This window comes from Ahaetulla prasina, chromosome 8, assembly GCF_028640845.1.
Source record: "Ahaetulla prasina isolate Xishuangbanna chromosome 8, ASM2864084v1, whole genome shotgun sequence".
Classification (NCBI taxonomy): Eukaryota; Metazoa; Chordata; class Lepidosauria; order Squamata; family Colubridae; genus Ahaetulla; species Ahaetulla prasina.
Genome location: NC_080546.1, coordinates 17,226,443 through 17,249,922, shown reverse-complemented (window position 1 = coordinate 17,249,922; position 23,480 = coordinate 17,226,443). Strand labels below are relative to the sequence as shown.

Below are 23,480 nucleotides of genomic sequence, written 5' to 3'. Positions count from 1 at the left end.
GATAGTCTGGTTTACGGAAAGAGTAAATAAAGATCCAGTCACAAACATAAAGGGAAGTAAATATGCTGAGAAGAAGGGAAAGACCAAAAAAATCATGATTTGAAAGAAATGATGAGAATCTGAAAAATGAGACATGAGAAATTAAACAAAAGGCAACGTAATAATACAAAGAAGACTAGTTTGCAAGGACAGAAAGATATGGAGAGAAACTGCAAACAGTCGTGTGGTAAACTAGATTTAACAACATTTCCTTTCTTTTTTTTCTTATCAAACTCCTTGGCTTACTATTTCTTTACTCCATTTGGGGCTGTGGAAAGCAACGGTGCAATCATATATTTGTTATTTAGTCTTCTTTTAGTCGAAAGAAGAAGAAGCTGTGCAAACTTACCCCTTTAGGTTTTGCCGCAGTTCATCAAAATTTAATTTGCCTCCACAATGACGCAGACTCTCTGAAATGTCATCGACGGGTGTTTTTTTCAATTTTAATTTCACCATGGCTTTGGTGTAACCCTGAAAAAGGAGAGCGATATATTCCTTATGTGGATATAATTATTAGGCAAGCAATGCAATGCAGTGCCTTGAGGTTTCCAACAGAAGCTAATGGCCTACCAATTGCAGACTTGCAGAGTGTAAATGAGGTGATTTTCTTTTTCATTTTATTTATTTATTTGTCAAACATAACAATATATATAAGCATGAAATAACCATACGAATTGGATACAACCAAAGGGAACATTAGGACAGGAACACTAGGCACGCTGGTGCTCTTATGCACGTTTTTATTTTTTTTTATTTTTTTTATTTTTTTTATTATTTTATTTTATTTTATTTTATTTTATTATTTTATGCACATCGTATTTTCTATCCATATGGGTGGTTTTTGCTTTGATAAACTAAATCTCCCTTTTCAAACAATATATTTACCTCATAGTTATCCTGTGTGAGGTGTTTACATAGAAGTGTGAGGCCGTAAGGATCTGTATGAGTTGCCTGGATCCATTTCTATAGCTTTTGTTGATTTAGAAGTATTTGTTTAAAGTAACTGATTTACTTATCCTTACAATTTCTAAATCCCCAGCTAGCTGGGAATTGAATTCCACACATCTTATGGTTGACAAGTTTGAAAAAACATTATGTTATAAATCATATCCAGACTCTTATATATAGGCATGATAGCTGATTGTCAGATGAGGTTCTGCTAACAACAGATTGTGCTAGCTAGGAAGATATTCCAATCTCTTTCATTTTAAAATATTTGAATAAAATGATAAAATAGTTTTCTTCCCCATATCTCATTACGGAAACACCTCCCTTGTCATCTTATTCATTTAAATTTCTTACACCAATTATCTTGATCAGGGTGTTACTCCAATTCAGTCAAAAATGGAATTATAATCAGTTTGTTACAACAGATCAAACAAGTAGATAAACTGTTCTAGGATGGACACCAGGCATCGCAAGCCCTGATTTTAATAAAGTCAACACTCTAAACACTAATGAGTTCAAATCTTCCCTCAACCCTGAAAGCCAGCTATGTAATCTTAGCCAGTCACTCTCTCTCAGCTCAAGTCACCTCACAGGGTTGTTGTTGTAGGGAAAATAGAAGGAAGAGGATATGTTGGATATATTCTCCACCTTGAGTCATTTGTGAATATATGTATAAATAAATGATATAAATAAATAGTTGTGAAAACAATTAGATAATACGGTGCTAAACAATCCAAAGGTGAGATTACCTTCTTAATAAGATCTGAAAGTTCCATTTCCGATTTCTGCTGTATCATATCAGTTTTGACTTCTGAATATGTGTCGTTGATTATGGCCAAAAACATGTTCTGTTTAAGAAAAGCACTTTAGAATTTTTTTTTTAAAACAAAAAATGCCAACTTCATGTTTTTAATGATCCCAGTACAAAAAGAGTAATTTTTTTCAGTACCTCTAGCAATTAGGATTGGCAACTGCAAATATTAAACAATGTTTTTCTGATCCTTTTAAGTTGATTTTATGTATTTTACCAGAGTGGTCATTAGAAAAAACAAAAATTAAACCATTTATGTGGCATGTGGACAATGCAAAAGGAAATATAGCAGGGCACATCCTTAAGTTTCATTCATTTTGATATGAAAAGTAGTTTATTAGATTGCCATTTGTATTAATGCCTATTCATATATTCAGAAACTGAAGCAGCTTCATCACTTGCTAGCACGGGATACCTGTGAGATTTCAGGCCGGCATTCCATGTATGCCCAATGTGAACCATATGGATTTTGATCAGTGGTGGGATACAAATTTTTTTACTACCGGTTCTGTGGGTGTGGCTTGGTGGGCGTGGCCCGGGGTTGTGACAGGCAGCACTCAGCCTCCCCCTGGGAGCAAAAATGGACTACTGGGGGATGCGTCACCCCTCGTGCCCCGTTTTGGGCCTAGGAGACCTCCCTGCACTTACTTGGGAGCCAAAATGGGGTGTGTGGGGACTCCTGGAAGGGACGGGGCAGGAAGGGGTGGGTCCAGTCAGCAATTTAACTACTGATTCGCTCAAACTGCCCCAAAATTGCTGAATACTACCACTGGTTTTGATTTTTGATAGGCACTTGGCAGATTATCAGACCAAGATGGAATGGGACAACTTGCCACAGCCAACTCGCCATGACCAATTCACCATAGGACAACTCTCCATGGCCAACTCACCGTGGGACAATTTGGCACAGGACAATTCAACAATTCAATTTAATTTTTTCAAATAATTTTTTTTTAAAACTTTTTGTCATTCACATTTCATTCTGTCCCTCCTTTGGCATCTTTTCTTTAATGATTCTATTCCACCACTTCTTCGATATTGGTGTAACTCTTGTTCTGTGGCAAATTGTCCCATATCAAATTGGCTACAGTGGCCATAGTGAGTTGGCTATGGCAAATTGGCCACAGGAAGTTGGACGTGGCAAGCTGTCCTAGACCCAACAGAGAAGCAGAGGAATCTATATATTTTTGATTTGATGTTTGTGAAACCTGCCCACTTTTTAGTATAGTAATACAGCAGTGAGATTCTCCCAGTACTAGTGTAAGAATTTGGAAGGTGTATGCTTCTGGTGAGATTTGGTCTTTTTTTTCTTTTGGTTCTTCTGGTATATAGATACATAGCATAAAACTGTTATTAGCTGTACTGAAAAATAATAATGCAAAATAAACTACCATTTAAAAAAGATGACCAGCAACAAAAATGTGAAGGAACACAAAAAGTTACATACCAAAAGAATGAAGAGCATAAAGAACACAAATGAAGTGAAATAAACGGGTCCTAAGATCCTGTTAGTTTCTTCAACCTCTGTAAAGTCAAAATCTCCCAGCAGGATGCGGAACTGAGTAAAGCTTTAAAGAGAATAAGACACTAAATTTTAGCCAACAGTTAAGGCACTGTGTGGAACTGGAATTTTCTTTACCAATGAACTTTAATCTTTTAGAATATTTCCAGTGCAAAATCAGGTGTTTGAATGTATTCTGTAGCTAAGAGGCTGAAGTAAGCTAAATACAGTGGAAAGAGAGTATTGAAGAAGTGTGTGCTAAAACAAACAAACAAACAAAGAAAGAAAGAAAGAAAGAAAGAAAGAAAGAAAGAAAGAAAGAAAGAAAGAAAGAAAGAAAGAAAGAAAGAAAGAAAGAAAGAAAGAGGTTCAAGAATGAATGGGTGAAAGCGGTTTGATGGACCAGGATGGGGGAAATTCATTGAGATTTTGTATGATCACAAAAAAATGAACGAGGACCATATTGCAAAATGACTATACGAAGGAACAGGGAATAAGTTGAAAATGATAGGAAGCCCAAGCAAAAAAGCTGTTGTTGGATGGGTTTCAGAAGATGCTGATGAAGAGATAATTGAACAAAGGTTGAAATATTGTATGGATATAGTGAAAACAAAGATAATTTGCAAATACACAGTTCTGTCATTTTCATTTTTATATCTCACGTCTTTTAATTGCTCTGGCTTCTACAGCTAGTCCTCGACTTACAACCGTTCATTTAGTGACTGTTCAAAGTTATAACAGCACTGAAAAAAACTGACTTATTCACACTTACAGTTGTTGCAGTGTCCCCTCGGTCATGTGACCTTCTGACAACCAAAGCTGATGGGGAAGCCATTCACTTAACAATCATGTTACTAAGTCAATGTTAACAACTGCAGTGAATCACTTAACAGCCGTGGCGAGAAAGGTCATAAAATGAGACAAAACTCATTTAACACGTTTCACTTAGCAACAGAAATTTGTTGTAGTCAGTTGTGGAAGTCAAGGGCTACCTGTCTTTCTTACTTTTTTTCCCCATTTCTCAATATGATGTTTCCTTTGAAAGGAAACAGTATAATTAGGATGCGCTTCTTCTTCCTAATGTTATTCCTGTGCTATGGCAGAGTCCACTTGTGGGCAAAGATGTCTCCTTTTGGCTTGACTCAGGCTGCCCTCAGGGATGATGCCCACGCATTTCAGGTCATATGATTGCGATATGTAAGAAATGTCCCCAAGCTAATCAGACAAAAGTCTGTAAGACATTTACTAATTCACTAAGAGTTTTTGAATCACGGTAATTTACATTTCAATCCCTTGAATTAGGAGTAGGGCAATGTACTCTAGATCTGGCTGACCTTGAAAATTTCTTAAAAACTACAGTTCGTTCTACTTGGAAACCGCTTCTGGACTTTTTGCTTGAATGAAACTTTGGTTTTGGATTTTACCAATTAGATAGGTTTGGTTTTATGAAATGGCTAGCTTGTATTATTATGTAAAAGTAAAAAAAAATGATGTTTGATGCTATTATCTTATTCAACTGCACCAAAGGGAGTCGGAAATCAATGCCTTTTCTTTCTTTTTCCCCTTTGCCCTACGCTTTTCTCTTCCTCTTTCCTTTCCTTATTTTCCTATTTTCTTTTGTATTTTATATTATAAATTAATAAATTAAAAATGTTGTAAAAAAACCTGCTACAGTTGGTTCCAAAAGCAGCAATGTAAGCAGTTGTGAGGATGCTGTACGGCACTCGTGTAAAACTCGACCACATCATGTGACATATCGTGACATATTGTCATTTTTTTCCCTTTGTGGAGCCGGCTGGGTTTGGCCTGTGTGTGATGCATCTGGCCAGTGGGCCACCAGTTTGACAGGCCTGCTGTAGGGTGCCCAGGTCTGCTATGTGAACTGTGCCTGCTATCAGCAAACTTTAGGGTATAATTCAGGTGTCAGACCTGGAAGCCATCTTTTACATTTGGGCCTTCAGGCCTGCCACATCTTCTTCTATGGGAAAATGGGAGGAGGGACTTCATATAGTGTAGATGATATGTAGTCAAAATAACATTCCTTTCTCAGAGAGTCAAGGATGCAGTGCCCTGGCATCTGGAGTTGGATGACTGGGGAGTGTTTTCAGTTTGGACGGTGGATGATTGGACCGTGTGATGAACATGAGGGTGCTGGGCAGGGACTTGAACTTTCAATTGGGTGGGGAAAACCTGGAAGCTTTCAGATTCGGGTTTTCCCAGATATCCCAATATGAACTCTCTAATAAAAAGTAACTTTGAGGAAATCCAAGCCTTGGAGTTTTCTTTCGTTGGGGGTGTTATTTGGAACCCTGACATCAGGTTTCTGGTTGTCATCAACTAAGCTCTTATGGCATAGAACTGGTAATTTAAGGAACTGCTTTTTTCACTTCTGCCCTTCTCATAACCTGAAATAGAGTGGGCATCCCTTATCTCCTATCTATTAAGTAATGCCTTGTGATGGAGCCATGGAAGGATGATTTTTCTGTCACTTCTGGGGCACATATAGTGTCTTACAGGTAGTCCTGGACTTACAACCACAACTGAGCCCAAAATTTCTGTTGCTGAGCGAGGCAGTTGTTAAACAAATTTTGCTCTATTTTGCTACCCTTCTTGCCATATGTTGTTAAGTGAATCACTGCAGTTCATAAGTTAGTAACACAGTTGTTAAGTGACTCTGGCTTCCTATAGACTTTGCTGATCAGAAGGTTCCGAAAGGTGATCACATGACCTGGGACAATGCAACCGTCATAAATATGACATAAACATGTGATCATGGAGATGCTGCAATAGTTACATGTGAAAAACAGTCATAAATTACTTTTTTTCAATGCTGTTGTCACCTCGAACTAAATGAACTTCTGTTAAGTTGAGGGGTACCTGTATGTTCTTATTTTCTCCAGTTCAATGAACTATGATTGTGTTTTGAATTTATTCGCCAACCATAATTGTTGAGTTGAACAGCTTTAGAAATCTAAATTACAATATACAAACAAACAAAGAAGTTCATTCTACTTACACGCTATCCTGGAAAGTACTGAAATCATTAACTTGTGTCCCAAAGACAAGGTAAGCTAGCTGAGCATAAGCTAAGAAGATGATGAAAAACATAATTGCAAAGCCAAGAACGTCTTTGGCACATCTTGACATGGTTGTTGACAACTGGTTCATGGTTTGGTTGAAGCTGATAAATTTGAAAAGCTGATAAAGAAGAGAAAAGGGTTTAAAACAGAGAACAAACAGTAGCTGAAAGAATTGGGCTACAGACTAGAAAGAATTGCAGTGAACAAATTCCATACCAAATAAATAAGTAGGATATTTTAATCTCATCTATTACAATTTATATGGAAACAATATCTTAAATATTAAGAAACTTTATGTCAAGGACTATTCCAAAGATTGCTTTTTTGGCAGCTCAAAATATATACAAAGTAAATAGTATATTAAAGGTTTAAATGGTAACCTTATTTTCACTTTTGGTGATCATTTGTCTGTCTTGGTGCTTGGATGTTTTCACCTCAAACCAGGGGTGGGCTTCAGATCCTTTAGCACCGCTTTAGGGGGTTTGCTGCCCCGTTGCTGGGTGGGCATGGCCATGGTGGGCGTGGCCTAGTCAGCTGCCTGCACCATGATGGGGGGGGGATATTCGCTCTCCCCAGGTTCCAGAGGCTTTCCTTGAGCCTCTGGGAGGGCGAAAAGTGCTTCCCCCCCCCCCGAGATCTAGAGGCCCTCCAGAGGTCGGAAACAGGAACCTCCAGCAGGCCTGTTTTTTGCCCTCCCAGACCCTCTGCACGGCCCCTGCACTAACCTGGAATGATGAATGGGCCACGTGGAGACTCCTAGGAAGGGTGAGATGGGAGGGCCAAGGCAGGGTGGGAGTGGCCAGCCAGGGGTGCATTTAGGGGTTCGCCAAACCTCGGCAATCCTTGGCTAGAGGATCGCCCGAACCCTGCCGAACCCCCAGGACCTCAAATTATGAATGTACTATCTCAATAATATATTATTAGAAGAGACAAAAAAGAATATACCGTAAGTGTTAACTATAGCAGAAACAGTTTGTATTTTTATATCATATTAAGTTGCATGAAGTATGTAAACCAATGGCAGGGCTTTGATTGTATGATGTAATGAGCCATGAGAATAACCTAGAAGAAGAGGAGGAAGAGCTACAGCCCTGGCAATGATTAGAGTAGGAATGGAATTTGAGAATGTGTCTCAAACTTTACCCTTTCTAGTTCTTTTTAGGATACAGGCAAAATTCAGCCTTTTGAGGTAAACCAAACATGAACGCCAATGTCATCAATACTGAAAGTACACTTAATATCCACAACTGAATTGTAACTGTGTCACTAAATGAGCTGTTGTAAGTCGAGGAATACTTATACCTAATTATAGGGTTACAGTAACAGAATTTTGTAATTCTGAATGTGCTTCTCCCCTCCCAGCCTTTTTCCTAGAGACAACTAGAGAGGGTCTGAGATACTTTCTCAAATTCCATTCCTGCTCTGGACTCAGATTTCCCTTTTCTGATTTTGGCTTGACTACAGCTTGTCCACAGAACCCATCCCATAAGTTCATGCTGCCATCTTTGATACTCTTCCTCGCTGGACCTTCTGGATTGGAGACAGCATGTAGTTTATCCCTACCACGGCTCTGTCTCTGCTCCACTGCCATCCCATACCAATGACTCGGACAACTTTGTCTCTTTTTTTGTTTTGATTTGGGAAGAGAAAGTTAAGGGACAAAATAGTTGCCTTAAACCCTGTAGAAGCTTAAAATGTCTACTGTGTTTCATGTCTTAAAAATACTCTACAAAATTGTGTCCTGGGCTGGTCGTCCCTAGAAGGCGACCACTGTCCAGTGGACAAATTCATGATAATGGAAGCTTTGCATTACTCTAGATGTGATTTGCATGGCACAAGAGAGAGAGAAATGCTTTCGAACCTAAACAGTTATCGTACCTATTATTCTTTTGCAAGGCTAAAAGGTCTTCAATGCCCTTTAATTTTGCTTTTGCCAAAACATGAATAAAACCTAGGAATGCAATTTAGTATTGTGCAGATTGTCTCAGAGCAAATCAACTGTAAGCCATTTTTATTTTCAGTGAATTGTATTATTAAATTTCTGCTGTGTAAGATGGAAAGTGTACGACAATGGTGGGCTTACAATTTTTTCCCCCTTACAAACCATGATTTATCACAGCATGTGAACTGAGCCACCGCTTTAGGCAGAAATCTATTTAGGAGCTGCTTTTTAATTCTCCATGCAATCACACAATACTCATTCATGGCATGAATTGTCATACACTTAATTCCAAGTTGTATTATTAATCCTGCAATTATGGGAAAAACTAAATTGGATTGGGTGTTCTCCTTTTTAGGAAAAACTCTTTTAGCCAACCAAAGCTTTAAAATAATTTTTAAATGCCGTGTCAAAAAGCAGTAAAGCAACAACAACCTTAACTGCAAGGATTGTATTTATTGCAGCACATTGAGAGGCTTTTAAAATGTTCTTTCTTCCTGACTTTTAGGGTAGATACAGATTTAAAAAAGCAAAAAAGAAACAGACCTTGAATGCAAATTGGTTGTCCCAACTCCCAAATTATAAATATTTAGTTTTTCAAAAGAAAAAACAATGTTCTTATAAAGTGTCTTTATTTACTTGAATTATTCTCAGTGAAATTCAAATTACCTTTATCCAGACGAAAAACATGGTAACAGCTGCAACATTGTTGAACTGGCTTTGCCAGTATGCTAAAGGTTCAAAATTGGGGAAGCTATTTTGATCTTCCAGCAGTTTCTTCAGTAGCTTATCCACAGTAGATATTTGATAGATATTCAATCCAATAGCTGCCAATGATAGCTGAAAACAGAAGAACAGGAAAAAAAACATACACAAAGTTTAGTGGACTAACTTTACCACTCCTGCATAATATTGTAATCCTGTCAATACACACAACTGTTCTTTTAACTTCTAATTAACGCATATTGGGAAGGATATTGCAAAATCCCCATTCCCTCCCCACTCTGGGGCCAGTCAGAGGTGGTGTTTGCCGGTTCTCCGAACTACTCAAAATTTCCGCTACCGGTTCTCCAGAATCTGTTAGAACCTGCTGGATTTCACCCCTGCTTTATTCTCAAGCCTGGGGCCCATCTTAGAGAACCATCTCCTGATTGTATGTATGATGGATATAGATGATGCCCGGCTATTAATTTTTATGTTTGTTTTAAGTCCCAAAGGTGCTGAAGAAGCTTCTTGGATGAGAAGCGAAATGTTTTTAAAGAAAAATCAGAAAGTCCAGTTGCCTTTTGAAAAAGCATCTTTGGGACAAACATGACCTGGATGACTAAGAAACTCCACAGACATTTTGTTTTAAGTGTTTTTATCTGTTTATTGTAAGCCTCCTAGCGTCACATAAAAGTCAAATGGGCAACTACATAAATAGAGAAATACAGTATAAAGTGCTTTGTAGTATAAGTATCTGGCTCTTGTTCCATTGCTATGGCTACTAATTATCGTCCGGTCTCCAACCTTCGCCGGCGAAGGTTGTAGAAATATGGTGGCATATCAGTTTCCCCTGCACCTGGAGGAAACTGTCTATCTGGACCCGTTCAGTCCGGCTTCCGACCGGTTACAGCACTGAGGCGGCTTTGGTCGCGTTGGTGGATGATCTCTGGAGGGCCAGGGATAGGGGTTATTCCTCTGCCCTGGTCCTATTAGACCTCTCAGCGGCTTTTGATACCATCGACCATGGTATCCTGCTGCGCCGGTTGGAGGGTTGGGAGTGGGAGGCACCGTTTATCGGTGGTTCTCCTCCTATCTCTCCGACCGTCGCAGACGGTGTTGACGGGGGCAGAGGTGGGCCCGCGGCGCCTCACTTGTGGGGTGCCGCGGGGGTCGATTCTCTCGCCCTTCTGTTCAACATCTATATGAAGCCGCTGGGTGAGATCATCAGTGGCTTGGTGTGAGGTACCAGCTGTCGCTGATGACACTCAGCTGTACCGGGCCACCCCAATGAAGCTATCGAAGTGCTGTCCCGGTGTCTGGAAGCCGTACGGGTCTGGATGGGGAGAAACAGGCTCAAGCTCAATCCCTCCAAGGCGGAGTGGCTGTGGATGCGGCATCCCGGTACAGTCAGCTGAGTCCGCGGCTGACTGTCGGGAGCGAGTCAGTGGCCCGATGGAAAGGGTGCGTAATTTGGGCGTTCTCCTGGATGCGGCTGTCTTTTGAAGATCATTTGACGGCCGTCTCCAGGAGAGCTTTCCACCAGGTCCGCCTGGTGCGCCAGTTGCGCCTTTCTGAACCGGGATGCCTTGTGCACAGTCACTCACGCCCTTGTGACGTCTCGTCTGGACTACTGCAATGCTCTCTACATGGGGCTCCCCCTGGAGGGCATCCGGGGGCTGCAGTTGGTCAGAATGCAGCTGCGCGGGTGATAGAGGAGCCCTCGTGGCTCCCGGTGACACCTATCCTGCGCAGGCTGCACTGGCTACCTGTGGCCTTCCGGGTGCGCTTCAAGGTGTTGGTGAACGTCTTTAAAGCGCTCCATGGCATAGGGCCGGGTTACTTACGGGACCGCCTGCTGCTACCGAATACCTCTCACCGACCCGTGCGCTCTCACAGAGAGGGACTCCTCAGGGTGCCGTCGGCGCGACAGTGTCGTCTGGCGACACCCAGGGAAGGGGCCTTCTCTGTGGGGGCTCCCGCCCTCTGGAACGAGCTCCCCCCGGGACTTCGTCAACTTCCGGACCTCCGAACCTTTCGCCGCGAGCTCAAAACTTACTTATTCATCTGCGCTGGACTGGGTGAGTTTTTTTTAAGTTATGGGTTTTTAATGGTGATTTTATAGTTTAGGGTTTTATATCGGTCGTTTGACCGTTTTAGTTTCAAATTGGCCGGTTAAATATTTCATTTTAAATGTATTTTAAATTTATTGTGTACCTATGTGTTTTAATAAGGCTGTACACCGCCCTGAGTCCTTCGGGAGAAGGGCGGTCTAGAAATCTAATTAATAAATAAATAAATAAATAAATAAATAAATAAATAAATAAATGATTAGAGTAGGAATGGAATTTGAGAATGTGTCTCAAACTTTACCCTTTCTAGTTCTTTTTAGGATACAGGCAAAATTCAGCCTTTTGAGGTAAACCAAACATGAACGCCAATGTCATCAATACTGAAAGTACACTTAATATCCACAACTGAATTGTAACTGTGTCACTAAATGAGCTGTTGTAAGTCGAGGAATACTTATACCTAATTATAGGGTTACAGTAACAGAATTTTGTAATTCTGAATGTGCTTCTCCCCTCCCAGCCTTTTTCCTAGAGACAACTAGAGAGGGTCTGAGATACTTTCTCAAATTCCATTCCTGCTCTGGACTCAGATTTCCCTTTTCTGATTTTGGCTTGACTACAGCTTGTCCACAGAACCCATCCCATAAGTTCATGCTGCCATCTTTGATACTCTTCCTCGCTGGACCTTCTGGATTGGAGACAGCATGTAGTTTATCCCTACCACGGCTCTGTCTCTGCTCCACTGCCATCCCATACCAATGACTCGGACAACTTTGTCTCTTTTTTTGTTTTGATTTGGGAAGAGAAAGTTAAGGGACAAAATAGTTGCCTTAAACCCTGTAGAAGCTTAAAATGTCTACTGTGTTTCATGTCTTAAAAATACTCTACAAAATTGTGTCCTGGGCTGGTCGTCCCTAGGCGACCACTGTCCAGTGGACAAATTCATGATAATGGAAGCTTTGCATTACTCTAGATGTGATTTGCATGGCACAAGAGAGAGAAATGCTTTCGAACCTAAACAGTTATCGTACCTATTATTCTTTTGCAAGGCTAAAAGGTCTTCAATGCCCTTTAATTTTGCTTTTGCCAAAACATGAATAAAACCTAGGAATGCAATTTAGTATTGTGCAGATTGTCTCAGAGCAAATCAACTGTAAGCCATTTTTATTTTCAGTGAATTGTATTATTAAATTTCTGCTGTGTAAGATGGAAAGTGTACGACAATGGTGGGCTTACAATTTTTTCCCCCTTACAAACCATGATTTATCACAGCATGTGAACTGAGCCACCGCTTTAGGCAGAAATCTATTTAGGAGCTGCTTTTTAATTCTCCATGCAATCACACAATACTCATTCATGGCATGAATTGTCATACACTTAATTCCAAGTTGTATTATTAATCCTGCAATTATGGGAAAAACTAAATTGGATTGGGTGTTCTCCTTTTTAGGAAAAACTCTTTTAGCCAACCAAAGCTTTAAAATAATTTTTAAATGCCGTGTCAAAAAGCAGTAAAGCAACAACAACCTTAACTGCAAGGATTGTATTTATTGCAGTACATTGAGAGGCTTTTAAAATGTTCTTTCTTCCTGACTTTTAGGGTAGATACAGATTTAAAAAAGCAAAAAAGAAACAGACCTTGAATGCAAATTGGTTGTCCCAACTCCCAAATTATAAATATTTAGTTTTCAAAAGAAAAACAATGTTCTTATAAAGTGTCTTTATTTACTTGAATTATTCTCAGTGAAATTCAAATTACCTTTATCCAGACGAAAAACATGGTAACAGCTGCAACATTGTTGAACTGGCTTTGCCAGTATGCTAAAGGTTCAAAATTGGGGAAGCTATTTTGATCTTCCAGCAGTTTCTTCAGTAGCTTATCCACAGTAGATATTTGATAGATATTCAATCCAATAGCTGCCAATGATAGCTGAAAACAGAAGAACAGGAAAAAAAACATACACAAAGTTTAGTGGACTAACTTTACCACTCCTGCATAATATTGTAATCCTGTCAATACACACAACTGTTCTTTTAACTTCTAATTAACGCATATTGGGAAGGATATTGCAAAATCCCCATTCCCTCCCCACTCTGGGGCCAGTCAGAGGTGGTGTTTGCCGGTTCTCCGAACTACTCAAAATTTCCGCTACCGGTTCTCCAGAATCTGTTAGAACCTGCTGGATTTCACCCCTGCTTTATTCTCAAGCCTGGGGCCCATCTTAGAGAACCATCTCCTGATTGTATGTATGATGGATATAGATGATGCCCGGCTATTAATTTTTATGTTTGTTTTAAGTCCCAAAGGTGCTGAAGAAGCTTCTTGGATGAGAAGCGAAATGTTTTTAAAGAAAAATCAGAAAGTCCAGTTGCCTTTTGAAAAAGCACCTTTGGGACAAACATGACCTGGATGACTAAGAAACTCCATAGACATTTTGTTTTAAGTGTTTTTATCTGTTTATTGTAAGCCTCCTAGCGTCACATAAAAGTCAAATGGGCAACTACATAAATAGAGAAATACAGTATAAAGTGCTTTGTAGTATAAGCATCTGGCTTCTTGTTCCATTGCTATGGCTACTAATTCATCAAACATGGGAAGGCTGCTCTTCATTTCAAATTATATATTTTCTTTCTAGCAGCATCAGGAAGGAAGGCATCTCTAACAGTTATGGTATAGAAAGGACAAACAAGGAAGCAAATCTTTGTTGATCAGAGGCCTGAGAGTTGGCAACTCCTTCCAAAGTTTCAGGAATATTTCAAATTGGTCAGTATTTAAATGGGTTTACTTACTGTGATAATGAGGACATCGAGACAGTTCCAAAGACTCCTAAAATAGAACAACCGGTGAATGTGAATTTCCAGGATTTCTTCCACCACATAATAAATAACAAAGAGGCAAAAAACAATTTCACAAGCAGCCAAGAAGAAGTCGAAAGTGGAAATGTAGTGGATTAACTTCACGGGCTGGAATTGCCAGGATGTCAGGAGGCCTCCAGTGGGTGGGAATTCCACCAATAACCTGCATTTAAAGATAAAAAGTTATTTTGTCATAGATTACTATTTTGTGGTTCAGCTAATATTAAAAATCTTTTTTAACCCAAGTGTGGACAGTTGAGATGTCAAAGTTATAAGTAAAAATACCTATGGAAATCCTATGCTTTAACTATTTTATTAAAATATTTTAATATTTATAATTAAATTGCTGGATACCGAATGCCTCTGTGAAAGTCCCTTAAAATGCCCAATTTTACCAGGGTTGTTAAGCAAATCACTTAAGTGAATCCACATGGTGCATCCGGCTTCTTCCATTGACTTTGCTTGTCAAGGTCAGCTGGGAAGGTTGGCAATGGCAATCAGATAACCTCAGGATGTTGCAACCATTGTAAGTACATGCCAGCTGCCAAGTGCCCAAGTTCTGATCACATACCAGTGATAAAACATCATAAATGTGAGTCAGTGGTCAAGCATCCGAATGTGAATTGTGTGACCATGGGGATGCTGCAATGGTCATAAGTGCAGAAACCGGTCGTAAGTTCATTTTCTCAGTGCCTCTGTAATTTTGAACAGTTGCTAAATGAATAGTTGTAAGTTTGTTTGTTTGTTTGTTTGCATTTATACCCCGCCTTTCTCCGAAGACTTAGGGCGGCTTACACTGTGTTAAGCAATAGTCTTCATCCATTTTGTATATTATATACAAAATCAACTTATTGCCCCCAACAATCTGGGTCCTCATTTTACCTACCTTATAAAGGATGGAAGGCTGAGTTAACCTTGGGTCAAGGATTGCTGTAATTAACCTTTTACCTATCTGTTAATTATTCTGATTAAAAATATCCCAAATCCCCAATGTTAATTATAGCCTTGTGAGGGAAAAACACATTATGGATAGGGTGACCTTTGTATTGCGTACAACCGAGATGACATCTACATCAGGGGTGAAATGCTACCGGTTCAGACTGGTTTTCATGAACTGATAGTAAAAAAATGTTACTGGTTTGGGCGAACTGGTATTTCCAACAATCAGCTGTGCCACGCGATTTATATTCACTATATAAAGCAGGAAATCCTGTTTTGTAGCGTATCTAAATCGTGCGGCACAGCTGTTCTACTTATCTTTGCAGGCTCAGCAAAGGCTTCTTAATCCTCTTTTTTCAGCGCTGCGTGGTAGTACCTGTGGTGCATATATGCGCGCAGAGTGCACATTTGGCACGCACCACGCATGCGCAGACAAAGTAAACCGGTAGCAAAGCAAACCAGTAGCAGACTTCAGAGCATTTCACCCCTGATCTACATGCACCAGATTGTGGCTTTACAAATCAAGAATTAATGGTCAGTCAATAATCAAACATTCCAGGCTCACCTGACAATGCAGAAGAGATTGATATTTGCATTGTAGACTGAAAAGTCGAAAAACACTGCCCTTGTGCCTCTGTCGAGCCACAAGTTGTTCTTAAGGACAGCAATCAAGGCAGAAGTGTCTTCTTTGCTTTTCGAGAGGTCCTGGTAATAGCCAGATCCACTGTACGTGGCAATCAAACCCCAGTGGCTGCTCCCATTCAAGTCTTTTTCACCGGTGTACGTCCAACTGAAACACAACATTAGAACCATGAGAATTACCAGAGCTGTAGCTCCATTACTGCAGTCTTGAACACTTAGGAAACAAAATGATCTCTATGCATTTTTTTTTCATCAGAAGTAAAACGTGATGGCAAATATCCTTTGAATCTGGAGTATGTGCCATACATTGAATATTTTCCCTAATAGGTAGGGTGACAGCAATACGATAGTAACTTGCAAAGGCCATCTACAGAATAGTTTATTAGCTCTCTTAGTAGCATTGAAAAGCATGAGCATACTTGGTATTAAATTGGGTTATTGGTTACTCATGTAGCACACCCTATTATTGTAGTTGAACATTAAAAATGGAGTACTATCCTATTGGTAGAGCATACCTATAGTATGGGAAATTTAAGGGCTGATAACCAGGGGTGGTATTCACTTACCTTTGCTACCGGTTCGTAAATGTGAGTGTGCGCGCCACCTCCGCACATGCGCAGGGACTTCTGTGCATGCGCAGAGCATCAAAAATGTGGATAAATGAGACGTGATTACGTCCGGGCGGGTGGGCGGAGGCTCTTGCAGCCGCCGCTACTGGTTCGCCCAAACTGGATAGAACCAGCTGAATACCACCACTGCTGATAATGTACTCTATACCTCCTCTATCTTATTGAAAAGCATGATTAAGTCTTGCTCAATAAAAGTTGCATAGCTGGCTCATCTGGTAAGCATATAGAGGTTTGGGCTCTAGAATGTAAGAAGAATTGAAAGAATGTACAAATGAATAAACTAAGAAAAAGAAATGAAGTTGTTACCTGATGTTATGGAAGTGTGTTGTTGTTTAAAGGCTTTAAAACAAGGGTATCAAACTCAAGGCCCAGGGGCTGGATCTGGCCCACGGGGTGTTTAGATCTGGCCCAGGGAGTCACCCTGGAAACAGCAAAGGACTGGCCCACGGTGTCTCTGCCAGCAAAAATGGAGCTTGGGAGGGCTGCAGGCAGCCCCCCTGAACTCCATTTTCGCTGGCAGAAGGTTGCAGGAGGCTGTCGCAGCTGAAAATGAAGCTCAGGAGCCCATTTTCACTGGCAGAGCACTTGGGCCACCACAGGCGCCCCTCACACAAATGACGTCAAGCTGCCCCCCTGAAGTCAAACACAACTCTGATGCGGCCCTCAATGAAATCGAGTTTGACAGCCCTGCCTTAGAATTAGGGTCAAATAGCTTTGAGATTAAGACATCTATATATATCAGGGGCATAGCTGGCTCAGGAATTCTGGTATTTGATGTCCATAGGTTGTAAAGTTGCCATAGTTACCCACGCTTGGTCTATATGAATGTGAAGAAATACATACGCTGTCCCATTACGGAGTCCAAATGGAGCAGTGTCCTCATTAGTCACCGAGTAAACATCATAACAGTCTTTTATTTCATCTTTTAAATCTTCAGGTATCGAACATGAGGCATTCCTCACTTTCAGCTGCCGGATACGAGGCACTCCTAAAAGCAGATTCTCGTGGTAGATGAAACTTCTGTTTTCTGCTACTGTTTTATTATTGTACCACATCTCCCAATACAGTCCATCCAACAAGGGACCCTCAGTGAACTGAAAGATTAAGAGAAATGTTTTTGATTGAGGATCAACGATGGTACAACTTGCTGGACTACTGAATTCCAGTCATTTAAAAAATATTTTAAAAATGAAATTATTTTAAATTCATATTAAAGCTTCTAAATTGCCTTGAGGATCGCTGTCTCCTCACGTAAGATTTCTTGCCATTTGGCCATTTAATTTAATTTTTAAATATCACTTTTATCATATATATACACAGACAGACAGACACACACATATGACTGTAACTTTGTTGCTTATATCCTTATGATTTATATTGATATAGTTTCCTGACTGCTTATTTGTACCCTATGACTATCTCTAAGCGTTGTATCTTGGAATTCTTGACAAATGTATCTTTTCTTTTATGTACACTGAGAGCATATGCACCAAGACAAATTCCTTGTATGTACAATCACACTTGGCCAATAAAAAATTCTATTCTATTCTATTCTATTCTATTCTATTCTACTCTACTCTACTCTATTCTATATATATACACATACATATGATAAAAGTTATATTTAAAATTATATATATATATAGAGAGAGAGAGAAAGAAAGAGAGAGAGAGAGGGAGGGAGAGAGAGATGGTGGGAGAGAGGGAGGGGGAGGAAGGGAGGGAGGGAGGGAGAGAAAAAGGGAGAATGAATCTCTCTCTCTCTCTCTCCATACACATACATTCACTGATGCTCTCATTGTGTCAAATCATGTGACAGTGTTACCTGAAAAGACTGTTTACCTATTTTATATAATAGCAATTAATTTCCTTGTTCATAATATAGCAATATAAAAAATATAAAACATTTATCAAACGTAAACGGTAGGTGATTCCTAACAATGTTTACTCAAATCCTTTTCATTACTATTGTTCACAAGTGGAAGTTGAACCATTTTATGTTATACCATGAATCAGGTCATATCTATCCATGCAACTGTTCACAAAGCAAACCTAGGTGTAACTTACTTAGAACAATGGGTTTTTTGTTTTCTTTTGATAACATGTTAACTCTGTGTGAGGTGCATATAGCTTAAAGATATCAAGAATCACATTTCAATTAGTACCTTCCAGAAATCTTCCATTGTGGACAAAGATCTGAAATTGGTCTTCTCCATCTTTGATACTGGTGTGTCGAGAAAGAGCTGGGACATTACTCTTGTGTAGTAGTAAATGTTAGAATTCACCATTCCGTAAGATACTGTAAGCAGGAATTTGGAAACAATAAGTATTTCAGATAGAAATGTATTAATCACCATCTTTATCTGTAACAGGAAAGCGTAAAGTAATATTTTCTTCTCTGCTATATTATCAAGAATTATCTCACATGGAGTTCTTTAGGATGAATGAAGTAGGTTTTCTTCCATGTATTATGTATGAATTTTCCCAATGTCAGTTGAAAAATACAGGGTTTTGTGCGTTTTTTTGCATTCTTTTAATCAGATCCTTCATATTTTTCCAAGAACACTGGTGTTCAAAGAAGGCAGGACAATGGGAAACCTGTAGCTATCTAAAATAACAAGATGGACTGGGCAGAGATGGATAAATTAATGAAAGAAATAAAAGAAAAGGAAGAGACAGAATATTATCAAGTATGGACCAAGTGGTACGATTGAGAGAATAGGAAAAGTAAATATGAATAAATGATAGAGAAGATAATGTGACAAATGTATAAAATATTGTAAATGAATAAAACTAAAGGGACGATAAAGATAATAAAAGAGGGGAAAAATGGGAAATATATAAAGTAGAAAGTATGTGGAACGAAACTGACATGTAAAAAGAAAACACATATTATGTGTTTGTGTTATGTATGTTTATGTTGTGGTGTTGTTGTAAAATCAATAAAAACTTTAAAAAAAAATAACAAGACGGATTGATGTAAGTGTGCATTTGTTGTTTATTTTCTTTTTCTTTTATTTTGTTTTATTTGCTGGCTAAATGCCATAATAAAATTGGATTGAAACTGAAATTATCCAGATTCAATTTCTGAAGAAAATGTACATTGAAGGCAATCCTCTTATCCAATCATTAGAACATGGACTAGTTTCTAATACTAAACCTATTTGTTTATATTCAATATTTGAAAAAGGAAAAAGCATAAACATAAAAAAATATACATGCGCTTCTAATTTATTTGTTTTGGTATCCAGAAAAGCATCTGCAGTGAAGTTGGTTTACTTAGTGAAGCACTTAACGGTAGCTACATTCGGTTAATCGCTTGCCCAATTATACTTTCTACCAGAAATAAAACTCTGCAGGAGACTGCATTGCAGACAAAAGCAGAGCTCTTTCAATATTTTATGTATTCTTAAACATGTTCTAAGAACCAGTTTGTTGTGCTTATTAAAACCACCAAGCTAGACATCAAAAGACTGTGAGTTCTAACCCTGCCTTAGGCATGAAGCTTGCTGGGGGATCTTGGATCAGTTATTTTCTCTCAGCCGTGGGAAGAACAGAATGGCAAATTAGTTTAAAAAACATTACCAAGGATTTGTGCATGTAATTGTCAAGAGTCAAGATTGACTCAAAGGGAGAAATAAAAAAAAATCCCGTAATTAAAGAGAGAATAGCTCTTTTAGTATCATCAAAACACACACTTCATCATGCTTTTGAATTATTTGGAGTTGGCAGAAATGGCTAAATTGACAGTTTTGATTAAAGGAAAGAATATAACATGGGGTGTCAAACTTGATTTCATTGAGGGCCGCATCAGGGTTGTGTTTGACCTTGGGGTGTGTGTGTGTGTGGCCAGGGATGGTGTGGGCAGTTTGAGTTCACTCGTGCCAGAGGCGCCTGTGGTGGCCCGAGTGCTCTGCCAGTGAAAACTGGCTCCTGAGCTCTGTTTTCAGTTGCGACGGCCTTCTGCAGCCCACCCCTTTCATTGGCAGAGGCACCACAGGCCGTTCCTTCGCTGTTTTCCAGTCGGCCCCGCGGGCCAAATCTAAGCACCCTGCGGGTTGGATCCAGTCCACAGGCCTTGAGTTTGACACCCTTGGAATAGAAGTATCTTTATTTCCACATGGAGATTGCTACTGAACTTTGTGCTTGAAGTGGAAAAAAAATGGAAACTTTGATTTTGGGTTTTACCGATTAGATTAATATGTTTTTACAGAAATGGCTAGTTTATATTATGATGGAAAAAACAGAAAGTTGTTGTTTGATGCTAATGCTTTTATGTTACTGCAATGGAGGGAGTCGGAAGTCAATGTTTCTTCTATTCTTTTTCCCAGTTATCCTCTCAATTTTTTCTCCCTCTTCCCCCCTCCTTTGTCTTCCTATTTACTTTTGTATTTCATCTTATAACCTAATAAAAATGTTAAACTGAGAAAATCATGCTTTCGAATTGTGGTGCTGGAAATGACACTTGAGAGTCCCTTGGATTGCCAGGAGATCAAATCAGTCAAGCCTAAAAGAAACCAACCCTGACTGTTCTTTGGAAGGACAGATATTGAAGCTGAAGCTCAAATGCATTGGCCACCAAATGAGAAGAGAGGACTCCTCAGAAAAGACCCTGATGCTGGGAAAGATGGAGGGCCAAAGGAGAAGAGGACGGCAGAGGAGGAGATGGTTAGATAGTGTCATCAATGCAATGAACATGAATTTGGGCAAACTCTGGGGGACAGCAGAAGGCAGGAGAGCCTAGCGTGCTATGGTCTATGTGGGTCACAATAAGTCGGACTTAGAGACTGAACAACAACATCATGTTGGTTTTGTAATGAAAAGAAGGCCACAATCCTCCTCTTTATTGTTAATAAAGGTTGCATTTGTAATATTGAATATTTTATATTTCTACATTTATTTATAAGACATTGTTTTGCAAATTAATCATTTTTAAAAATAATAACAGCGTGGGAATAAACGCACACATTTATATCCCGTTTTTTTTTTTTTACAAATAACTCAAGATTGCAAGCATAGGTGAAGGTAAAGGTTTCCCTTGCACATATGTGCTAGTCATTCCCAACTCCATTTCAAGCCGAAGAGCCAGTACTATCCGAAGATGTCTCTGTGGTTATGTGGCCGGCATGACTAAATGACAAAGGCGCACAGAACGCTGTTACCTTCCCACCAAAGGTGGTCCCTATTTTTCTACTTGCATTTTTTACATGCTTTTCAACTGCTAGGTTGGCAGAAGCTGGGACAAGTAACGGGAGCTCACCCTGTTACGCGGCACTAGGGGTTCGAACCGCTGAACTGCCGACCTTTCGATCGACAAGCTCAGTGACTTAGCCACTGAGCCACTGCCTCCCATGGCAATCATACAGTATCTAATATTTTGCCTGTTCTTTTTCCACAATATCGACCTGGTGTGATGAGAGAAAGTGACTGGCCCACAACAGCTGGCTTTTGTGAGAAATATAACTTGAATATAATAAGTGCAGAGGACTATGGAAATAGCCTTGAAGAACATATGCAGCAGCTGCTGGGCAAACATGAAGGTAACCCAGGAAAACAGGAACACATGTGAAGAAAACTCAAGATTATGTCAATTTGAGACTCTTGAGACCAGGGGTCTCCAAACTTGGTCCCTTTAAGACTTGTGGACTTCAACTCCCAGAGTTCCTCAGCCGGCTTTGCCGGCTGAGGGACTCTGTGAATTGAAGTCCACAAGTCTTAAAGGGACCAAGGTTGGAGACCCCTGGTATAGATAGACAGAGGGAAGGAGAAAGGCTAACAGATTTTCCAGATTCTAACATTATAGCTCAGGGGTGTCAAACTCGCGTCGTCATGGCAGCATCACATGATGTATCGGGATTTTCCCCTCCTTCGCTAAACTGGGAGGGGGAGGGGCCAGCACATGACGTATCTGGGCCGCGGGCTGCAACTTTGACACCCTTGTTATAGCTTATAAAAACTAATCTTTTTGGGGGATGGGGAGGTGTCTGTTTCCTGATCTGGTCTACCTTGTAAAACTAATAGTATGGCATTCATCGTTGTATGGCAGTAGAATTCTACAAAACTGATGTATCCACGGCAGCTGATTTTGTAAAATCTCATACATTTTTTCTTCTTATTTTTAAATTATAGACTGAAATTGTAACATACTTTTAGAATTATCAAAATGATTTCTTAAGACTATTTTCTCTAGATCTTGACTCAATCTACAGCAATACGAACAGGTTTTGGATATTATTATAGCATATATGAATCAGCAGTTTTCAGGACATCAAATTTGACTGGATTAGCAATAATCATGGCCTTGAATGAAGAAAACTTTTGGAACTCTATTCCATTATATATTAAATATCAGTTTACCATCACATTAAAATATTAGTAAAGACTACTTACAGATTGATAGGACCACAAGAAAAATCAAATATGTTATTAGCTCACGCAAAACACTTTTCAAGTATTTCTCTCGAGTTGTAGTTTCTTCCATGAGCCGAGTACCCCACAGACCTTAAAAAGAATAACCAGGAATCCATAAGAAATATAATGTACTGATATATTAAAGGCATCTGTATAAGCTAGTCATGGTCTGCTGTTGTTTAGTCTGATGTATAAGCTTGGACATTTATTTATACCTTACAAGATTAGTACAATTATAATACAATTATATTATATTATATTACTATATATAAGGTATCTTTTCTTTTATGTACACTGAGAGCATATGCACCAAGACAAATTCTTGTGTGTCCAATCACACTTGGCCAATAAAAAAAAAAAAAGAAATAGGGACCCTTGCAAAACTGACAGAGTTTTTTGTAGAAGTTTGCACATTAGTTAGTACCAATTATCGCCCACTTGAACAATAGGAAAAATAATTAGAACAGGTTTTGCTCTCAACTTCTACCTGTTCTGGCTAATGGTGAAGGATTGCAATCCAAAATTTCTAGAGATTATCAGATTGCCAACCTCTACTCTTAAAATTCAGGGATTTCTCTTAGTATCTGAACAGATGTGTCAAGTTATAGTGTAAATGAAAATACTCTACATATTTTCCACTTTTTAAAAAGCAAGCTATGTTAAATCATATCACTGTGGAATTAGACCGACAATGAAAATCAATCCCTTCCCTATAACAGTGGATCATAAAATAAGTGTTTCTGAAGAAATACCCATCTGGTTTGGTTCCAAGCTGAGAAAAAGAAGCTGGAAACAACATGGAGGCTGATTGCAAATATGGTTTATTGATGAAGCAGAACCACCACCCACCTGTGATTCTGGGCAGCTGACAAAATGGAGTTGAGAGTGGGGTTTTTTAATACCTTCTTTGG

The 23,480-nt window shown here is 39.3% G+C and overlaps 1 protein-coding gene across 1 annotated transcript in view; it reads right to left on the bottom strand.

Annotated features, from left to right (window-relative positions):
- The window catches only part of PKD2 (polycystin 2, transient receptor potential cation channel), a 34,584-nt gene that overhangs the window by 6,751 nt on the left and 4,353 nt on the right, over nucleotides 1-23,480 (bottom strand). Inside the window, exons 2-11 of the mRNA XM_058193110.1 lie at nucleotides 22,549-22,659; nucleotides 18,324-18,457; nucleotides 17,002-17,252; nucleotides 15,453-15,677; nucleotides 13,883-14,111; nucleotides 12,852-13,022; nucleotides 6,316-6,497; nucleotides 3,246-3,366; nucleotides 1,737-1,835; nucleotides 389-510 (exon numbers count right to left, since the gene is read on the bottom strand). Of these exons, the coding sequence (XP_058049093.1) occupies nucleotides 389-510; nucleotides 1,737-1,835; nucleotides 3,246-3,366; nucleotides 6,316-6,497; nucleotides 12,852-13,022; nucleotides 13,883-14,111; nucleotides 15,453-15,677; nucleotides 17,002-17,252; nucleotides 18,324-18,457; nucleotides 22,549-22,659 (1,645 nt within the window). The remainder of the gene's footprint in view (nucleotides 1-388; nucleotides 511-1,736; nucleotides 1,836-3,245; nucleotides 3,367-6,315; nucleotides 6,498-12,851; nucleotides 13,023-13,882; nucleotides 14,112-15,452; nucleotides 15,678-17,001; nucleotides 17,253-18,323; nucleotides 18,458-22,548; nucleotides 22,660-23,480) is intronic.